Source organism: Sinocyclocheilus rhinocerous, unplaced genomic scaffold, assembly GCF_001515625.1.
Source record: "Sinocyclocheilus rhinocerous isolate Xijiao unplaced genomic scaffold, SAMN03320098_v1.1 scaffold4100, whole genome shotgun sequence".
Lineage (NCBI taxonomy): Eukaryota > Metazoa > Chordata > Actinopteri > Cypriniformes > Cyprinidae > Sinocyclocheilus > Sinocyclocheilus rhinocerous.
Genome location: NW_015648132.1, coordinates 65,564 through 74,467, shown reverse-complemented (window position 1 = coordinate 74,467; position 8,904 = coordinate 65,564). Strand labels below are relative to the sequence as shown.

The 8,904-nt window shown below is 39.9% G+C and overlaps 1 protein-coding gene across 7 annotated transcripts in view; it reads right to left on the bottom strand.

The window, feature by feature from the left end:
• Positions 1–2,506: 2,506 nt before the first annotated feature.
• Positions 2,507–8,904, bottom strand: part of LOC107709647 (MKL/myocardin-like protein 1) — a 37,250-nt gene continuing 30,852 nt past the window's right edge. For 3 of the 7 annotated variants that reach the window (XM_016514221.1, XM_016514225.1, XM_016514220.1), the window contains 9 exons: positions 7,457–7,628; positions 6,818–7,213; positions 5,608–6,516; positions 5,303–5,506; positions 4,755–4,853; positions 4,246–4,386; positions 4,016–4,102; positions 3,844–3,904; positions 2,507–3,308 (listed from right to left, as the gene is read on the bottom strand). In XM_016514221.1, coding sequence (XP_016369707.1) covers positions 2,767–3,308; positions 3,844–3,904; positions 4,016–4,102; positions 4,246–4,386; positions 4,755–4,853; positions 5,303–5,506; positions 5,608–6,516; positions 6,818–7,213; positions 7,457–7,628 — 2,611 coding nt within the window. In that variant the 3' untranslated portion in view covers positions 2,507–2,766. Of the gene's footprint in view, positions 3,309–3,843; positions 3,905–4,015; positions 4,103–4,245; positions 4,387–4,754; positions 4,854–5,302; positions 5,507–5,607; positions 6,517–6,817; positions 7,214–7,456; positions 7,629–8,408; positions 8,660–8,781; positions 8,899–8,904 lie in introns of those variants that run through there. The other 4 variants (XM_016514226.1, XM_016514223.1, XM_016514222.1 and 1 more) reach the window with 4 other exon arrangements.

Here is an 8,904-nt window from a genome sequence, read left to right as displayed (position 1 = left end):
ATATTTAAAATGAACACTGCCTATCTCATAAAAATTTGTTTTTGCTGCAAGATGAAAATTATTAGAAAATGGCCCAGATTTTCTTTCAGTAACAGTAAAAGAATGGCATTTTCAATGACAATGTCAAGATCAGATAGAAAAAAGCAACTGCCAAATTGAATAAGTTTTCAAATGTGGATTTGTACCTCAAACAATGTCTCTTTACAAAATAAAAAATTTCAGACGCAGTAATGCTTTTGATGATTTTGGCAGTTACAGCCTACGTTATAATTCCATGTAATCATATAGTGTGACAGTGACTCTTTCACGAGCTCCCTTAAATCATCACCACTCACCAGGCACGACAGGCAGGTAAAATTCAAGATGTCAGTCACGGCTGTCGAGACAGAAAACTATATTTTTCAGAAATGAAAACATATTTGCTATATCTTAAACTCGGCCTCCTCACACAACAACACTGAGCCTCCGCTCGTCATATGATAATCTGGGCTGTAGATCTCTTGCGCTCTCTTTAGGTCGCCGAAGATACCGCATAGTACAGTAGACAATAGCACAATAAAACTTCACATAATACTTTCTATTCATTAAAATGTATGCCATTAATTTAAAATATACTTGAGTGCATCCATGTTCCTTTAAGGGATAGCTCCCCCAATAATTCAGTCATCATTTCATCACCTTATTATGAAAGGTTACATTAACCTCATGTTAATGTAAATCTGTAAAAGGTTATTTATACCATGGAGCACATTTATGACCATCTTAATCCCCACTTCATTTAATTGTATGAAAGTGGATGGTGACTGAGGCTGTTAGTCGTCAATATCTCCTTTAGAAAATCATATTGATTAACGGTGAGTAAATGACAGATTTTAAAATTTTGGCCAAAATATCCCTTTAACACTAATTCAGTCGTATTAATATCTATCTCCAGCCTTTAGCCTCCTAACAACAGAAATCTCAGTTCTCCACACAGTAGCCCTTTGGGTTGAGCTATTTTTTAGTGATTTTTAATTGTCTAATTAAGCAACTGAACTGATATTTAAAATGAACACTGCCTATCTCATAAAAATTTGTTTTTGCTGCAAGATGAAAATTATTAGAAAATGGCCCAGATTTTCTTTCAGTAACAGTAAAAGAATGGCATTTTCAATGACAATGTCAAGATCAGATAGAAAAAAGCAACTGCCAAATGCCTAATTATGAATGTAAAATTAATTATAACATGCATTTAAAGTTGCTTTTTTCCCCCCAGATAGCACTATACATATATATTTAAAGCCTTGGTTGCTTATTTGGTACCTACTGAATCTTGACAACAGGGGCATACACTAATGAATTAGGTAATTTTTAGGTTTTTATTATTTAATACAATTTTGAAAACATCTAAACACCATTTTATTTTAGTATTATACAGACTAGCCTCAACAGGAGTAGGGCAATAAAATCCCATTTGCTTCAATTGCAGAATAAATGACCATCGTGGATGAATGTACTGTGTATATGTGAGCACAGGTGAAACAACAAAACACACTCCACGCTGCATTTTTTTCTTTTATTTTTTTTCTTCCTTTTTTAAAAAACAAGAAGTTCCAAATACTCTGAAACCTGAACCCCAGCACTGACCTCCACCAGCGAATCGCTACAATCAGAGGGAAAAGAACAAAGGTTTCATCAATACATGATCCTAAAGTACAGCAATGCATAGAGATCTGGTGAACGTCACCAAACCTGGTTCCCTGCAGATCCCATTACATTGGGTGTAGATCAGAGCACCAGTCAGGTCGGCTTAAGTGCAATGTTCGAAAAACTAACAAGCCAAAAGGGTTCAAAAGCAAGCATGTCTATGACATCTCATATTTTGGTCCCACTTTATATTAAGTGGCCCTAATTCTTGTGTACTTACATAGTAACTAGATGTGTACGTAGTATGTAACCACAGTGTAAGTACACACCGCTGCTGTGTAACATCAGAGTAATTACATGGTAAATCCATAGGAATTGTTTACTTAATATAAAGTGTAACACTTTCTTTACCAAAAAGTGTAACACTTTCTTTACTAAAAAGTGCTGTTAGTCCTGTTACACATTTGTACTTTCATTACCAAAACGTGTTGTTACCAATGTCCTGTTACACATACCATTCAGTGGGTTGTTACATATGTGTAGTTACACAAACATTACAGCTGTAGATACTATGTACCAGTGTGTACTTACACTGTGGTTACATACTATGTACACATCTAGTTACTATGCAAGTACACAGGTATTAGGGCCACTTAATATAAATTGGGACCGGTTATGAGGTCACAGCTTTATTGAGATGGGTAGAAATAACACTATGTGGTGCCAAAGATAGGTAGCGGAACGAACTGGTGTGCTTAAAAGTGAAAAATGATCCTAACCAGCATAGACAACTTGTCTAATTGCGAAACCAAAATATGGATTCTTTAGTTGAGCTGTCGATGATGTGAGAAGTTGGTGGCGGGGTCCAGATTGGTCTCTCTGTTGGCAAAGGCAATAATGCCATGTGATGTAAAACATTTGGATATGATGAAGTAAATGAGAGCTTAAAATTCAGTGCTTAAGAGAACCTATCAGACGCAGGAACTGTTTAAATACCATTTGGCATTGGAATATGAAGAAAAAAATGAAGCTTTTCAACATAAGAAACAGCATCTGCGTCTGGAGTGTTTTGTGTACAGCCTATACACAGTAGGGTTGAAGGTGCTAAATTGTGTCTCGTCAAGCAATTAAGACCAAAAGCTACAAACATGAGTCCCAGTGGAGCTGCAGATCTGAACTGTCCAAAAAGTCTGCAGAAAATACACTGGGTGGGGTGTGCGAGCTCAGAGGGGCAAGAACCATACCCCCACTGTTAGAATTACTGCCCCCTCCTACCACGGGTATGTCCAGCCAATCCATGCCATCCAAGGTGGGGTCTTCAAAGTCCAAGCTGGCAGGGTGGGGCGAGAAGCTCAGGTCACTGGTGTCCATTGGAGATGGGGGACGGTCCAGAATACTGGAAGTGCTCAGCATTTGATTGTGGAGGTCATCGATTAACGTCAAAGGTCCGTCCGGCTCCGCACCGAGAAGAGGAGCACCGGTGGTGCTCTCCAGGAAGTCCTCCAGACGGCCTGTTCCAGAGCAAGGCTTGTTCTGGGTGTCCAGGAGCTGCTGGGAAGGGGCGGGGTGATGTGTGGGTGGCAAGAAGTGGTGCGGAGAAGGACGTGGGGATGGAGTGGGTGGGCTGGAGGGGAGGTCTGACAGGGAGGGGTCTTGACTGGCTTTAAATCCAGATGAAATTTCTAAGATATGGAAAGACGAGAGATTTATTATTTTAAAAATATATTCCCACCCTACTGTTCAAAAGTTTGTGGTGGGTGAGATTTTTTTATGTTTTTGAAAGAAGTCTCTCATGCTTATCAAGTCTGCATTTATTCGATCAAAATACAGTAAAACTATAACATTATTACTCTTTAAAATAACCGTTTTCTGTTTTAATATATTTTAAGATGTAATTTATTCCTGAGATGGCAAAGCTGAATTTTCAGCAGTCATTAGTCCAGTCTTCAGTGTCATGTGATCCTTCATAAATCATTCTAATATGCTGATTTGGTGCTCAAAAAACATTTCTTATTCATTTCTTATATTGTTAATGTTGAACACAGTTGTGCTGCTTAATATTTTTGTGGAAACCACGATGCATTTTTTCCAGGATTCTTTGATACATAGAAAATCCAAAATAGAAATCTTTTAAATATTATAAATGTCTTTACTGTCACTTTTGATCAATTTGCTGAATAAAATTATCAATTTCTAAAGTAAAAGGAGCTCTTTTACCTCCACTCTTGATCAGGATTTCAAACAGATCATCTATTTGCTGGTTGTTTGAGACATTATCCTGTAAACAGACAATATCACAAATGTTACAAGAAAAAAAAAACTTTAAACAGAAAAAGCTGAAAGAATGACAGAGAAAGAAAGAAAGAAAGAATGTGAGTAAAGGCCATACTTTGAAACGCTGAGGAGGGTGAGGGCTCGGCTTTGGGGAGGAAGGGGTAAATAAAGTGTGTCGATCAAAAGATGGGCAAATGTCCTCCTAAAATTGATGGAGATGATGGGTAGAGGAAGATGAAAAAAGAAATACTAGCTTTAGCTCAAAACAAAGCAAGAAGGAGAAAAAGACAAAAGGAAAACGGGTAACAAAAAATAAGGGCATGGGTGTTAATGCATGTGCAATACCTTAAACGAAGGGGGTGAGGAGGGTTTGCTCAGTGGGTTCGATTCCTCACAGAAGAAGGGCTCAAAACTGGGTGGTGCAGACACTGGCTGCCTGGACTCTTTAACAATTGCAGTTTCCAAGTGGAGCCCTACTTTCTGAACCTGAAAAATGGGAGATTTCAACATGGATCAGCTGATATGAAAAGTCCTATAGACATATCGCAGATGAGCAAACACTTTAAAAAATACGTTTTGTAGATGTCAAATAGACGTCTCCGTAATGTACATGTGCTATCAGGGTGTAAATCAAGCAAATCTAATTCAAATCTATGTGGCGTTCACTCTCATAGATTGAAAATAATGCGTGCTTATTGTCTTTCATCATAAACTATTCGTACATATCTGCTATACATCTCGATGTTTCATGTACCTTTGAAGACTTCAGAGTCAACAGAGAGCTCTCTATTTCATGCTATTTTTCAGAACTAACATGTTTGAAAAAAGCACAGCCACATGTTATATACACATACTTTGGTGATGGGCTCTCTGACAGCTTGTGATTGGTTGGCAGAACTAGCCATACTAGTAGATGACTGGCTAGGAAGCTTGGTAGGGGTCGACTGCAATCTCTGAAACACAACAAACCAACAATTATGACTCAATTTTTCTTCAGCACCAAATCAGCATATTATAATGATTTCTGAAGGTTCATGTGACACTGAAGACTGGAGTAATGGCTGCTGAAGATTCAGTTTTGCCATAAAAGGACGCTTACGACGCTCCAAGGTCAACGCAAAGGGAGATATTTTCTTTTAAAGAAATCGCTGTTGAAGGACTACAAAAAAACCCAGAGAATAAAGGTAAAATATGCGAAAACCGTTAAATTGCACCCAATAAATGTAGCCATTGAAAAAAGCTGATCAACCACCCCTTTGAAATGAATACAAGTAATTTTAAATTAAAATAATATTTCACAAACTTCTTTCAAAAACATAAAAAAATGACCTAACCCAAACTTGAACAGTACTGTATATAAAATTAAATTACAATTTTAAGAGATAAACTGTTGTTTAGTCACCTGTAGAGTAATCCGTCCATTGGATTTGCTTTGAGGAGACTTTCCAGTCAGGCTGTCCACACTATTACTGGTGAGTGCAATCAGATAACGGTTGCCATTACTGTCAGTGACCAACGTGGGAGTGGGGTGAGCTTTCAGGAGATCCAGTGGGAAAGACGTAGTAATTTGAGTACCAGACTGCTGGTTGACGAACACCTGTGAAACCTATAAAAAAAAACTATGTGAAACAGTGCATGAAACAAAAGGCATACAATACCATTCAAACAAATATCTGAGCTATCAGGAGAGCTGGAAGTGTTGCTGACCTGCGGTGTCTGTACCTGCTGCTGTGGCTGATTTTGTGGCTTTGGCTGCTGCTTCTGATTGCTTTGTAGCTGCTTTTGCTGCCTCTGCTGGATGATGAGCTGCTGCAGCTTTTGTTGCTGCTGCTGTTGCAGTAACTGCGTCTTCTTTTGCTGCTGTTGTAACAGAGTCTTCTGTTGCTGCTGTTGTAGTAACTGTACCTTCTGCTGCTGCAGTAACTGAGCCTTCTGCTGTTGCTGCAGTAGCTGCGTCTTATGCTGCTGCAACTGCAACACCTGTGTTTTTCCTTGCTCTAGCTGCAGTTTCAGTGGTTCCATTTGCTGCTGCTGTTTTTGCTGTTGCAATAACTGTGTCTTCTGTTGCTGTACGTTTGGCAGGTCCACCAGCATTTGCTGCTGCTGCTGCTGCAGCCGGTGAATCTGCTGCAGTTTGAGTAGAGTCTGCTGCGAACACTGCGTCTGGATCTTCTTCTCGGGCTGGACTTGCTTCTGCAGGCCCTCTGTTGTGTCCATTTCATCCTTAATCTCTTCCTTTACCTTCACTTCCACTCCGTTAGACAGCAACGTTATTTCAGCGTTACCCCTGTTGTCCGTTACATCTGCTGCTGCTCCGCGCTTACCCTGCTCCAGCTGAGAGCGCAGGGTCTCCACCAGCCTCTGCTTCTGCCTAAGCATGCGTGTCAACTCCTCGATCTGCTTGTCCTTCTCTTGAAGCATTTGGTCTTTGTCCAGAGGAGACACAGCAGATCCTGATGCTGCCACGGGACCTGGATCCTGAGACTGTGCAGCTGGCAGCGGACCCGGGTGAGAAAGGCTGCAGGAGGCCTGCATCTGCCCATGAGACTCCTCTTTAATTAGGGATGGGTGGTCTGGAGAGGGGTGCAGGCTGAGCTGGGTGAGAGGCGAGGTAACCTGTTAATGGAGAAATACAAGTTCTTAAAAGAACGTAAACACTAAACTAAAATATAAAAAAAAGAATGATAGCTTTAAGCATCACAACATATGACAAATTAATTTTGAGATCTGCTAAATACTACTAAAGATTACCATTAGCATGTTTTAAATTATTAGTGTTTTTAAAGTCACAATGAAACTGAAGTAGCTACAGATTTTTCTTCCGTATTGTGGCGTACATCCAAGTCTAACAGCTTATTGAAAAGAAAAAATGTAGGGCATCCCTAATTTTCTTTTCACTATTTCATCACAGACCTACCATTTCTCCGAACACATCCCCATTGCAGCTGGCCTCATCGGGACTCAATCCAGCCAGAGAGCGGTCAGAGGGGGTAGGAGATGCAGGAGGAGAGGAGCTAGTGCTGCCGAAGCGCATGATTTGAGGTGGAGTTGTGCTGTGGACCCGAGTGGTAGCCGCTACAGGAAAGGCTGACAATGGAACAACCGTATCTTTCGGGGCTTGATGTGGGGCGGCACCAGATGACTGAACTGACACCTGTGGTAACTGAGCAGGGACGGTTTTCGTAGCCGCAGCCCCTGCGGCTGATGAAGCACTGTTCTGCTCCTGGTAGTTCTTCAGTCGTTCGATGAGATCGTTCTTAGTGCCCGATACTGTCAAACCCCTCAATTTGAGCTCATGTTTAAGTTCAGCAACCTGAGAGATGAGAGATGAAGAAAAATCAGTTTCACATTATCCACCATAGAGTGAAATAGTTGAGATCTGGAAGTAACAATCTGCAGTAACAAGTTGGTTTGGTTCATGGCTTCAATCTAATGAGGATTTTTTTTTTTTAATCCCCATACACAAAGTGGGAAAAATAACGGAACCAAAATTGTCAAAATTGGTGGTCAGTGTTATTGCTTTAGAGTAAGTAAATAAATTACAACTGTTACCCACTTTTAATTCATCCAGGTTTGCAGGCAAAGAGCTGGGCTTAGCTCCTCCCACTGTAGGATGGCTCTGACGATTGGGCCCATTCTGATTGGAGGAGACTGTAGAGCATGTGGAAATAGTCCGGGAAGGGGAGGGGCCTGGATTGGTGGATGGTTGCTGCTTTTCAGCAGGAAGTCTGGATTTGAACAGATTTATTTTTGATAAATCAGTTAGTTGTATCTACACTTCTCAAGCATGGTGGCTCAAACTAGTTTTGCTTCAGAACTCCTGTATTTAATATGGGTCATATTTTGTTTAGTTTTGCATAGTTTTGTCTATTTTGTTATCCTAATTATTTATGATTATATGGTTAGTTGCATTTATTATTATTTTTCAATCAAAACAGATACGTGACCCAGTTTTGGGTCACAACCCACACCGGAATCGACTGCGTGCTCTAGCAGACATACACTAGCATTTAAAGGTTCGGGGTCAGTAACCAGGTCTTTTGTTTTTTTTTAAATACTTTTATTCAACGAGGATGCATTCAATTGATCAAAATTGACAGTAAAGTTATTTATAATGTTGAAAGATTTCTATAAAAGTATTACAGTTTCCACAAATAATACAAGCACAACTGTTTTCAACATTAACGATGAATAAGAAATGTTTCTTGAACCAAATCAGCATATTAGTATGATTTCTGAATGATCGTGTGACACTGAAGACTGCAGTATTGGCTGCTGAAAATTCAGCTTTGCATCACTGGAATAAATTACATTTTAAAATATATATATAAATAGAAAAGAGCTACATAAATTGCAATAAAAGTTTGCAGTATTACTGTTTTTAATGTAATTTTTTATCATATAAATATTTAAAGAGAAAAAATCCTACCGACCCCATACACAAACATAATATGCACATACACAATTATACACAACACAGTATCCATATCCAGTGTGGTTGTACTCACTTTGGAGGTGCGGGTAAGATAGTGTGGTAGTTGTAGTGCTGCTGTTGCTGGTTGATGATCTGAAGCTGAAGAAAAAGCTGCTGCTGGTGGAGGATTTTAGCGTATGAGGAGTCCAGTTGAGGAGGCGGCTCCCGGTCGTTCTTCTGGTCAGGTGGGATATACTGGTGATATTTGAGTTTCTTCACTTTGGGCTTGTTATCTTTGGCTTTCTTGGATCGCTGAGATGTCCGATCTGTGCTGGACTTGGACTGCTGCTTATGGTGAGGGCAAAGCAAAGAGATGCAATGAGCAAAAAATGAGTGATGAAATCACATTTTTATTGGTTTAGACTGAAAAATGAAACCGATGATAGGTTTGATGGCTTTCACTTTACCTTTGTATGTCCCGTCGGTGGACGGGAAGAGTTTGTCATGTTAGTTTCACTGGTTAGATTCTGTGGTGGAGAGGCATTGGATGCAACGAGAGGAGGAGGTGGGGCCTGAGTGAGGAACTACAA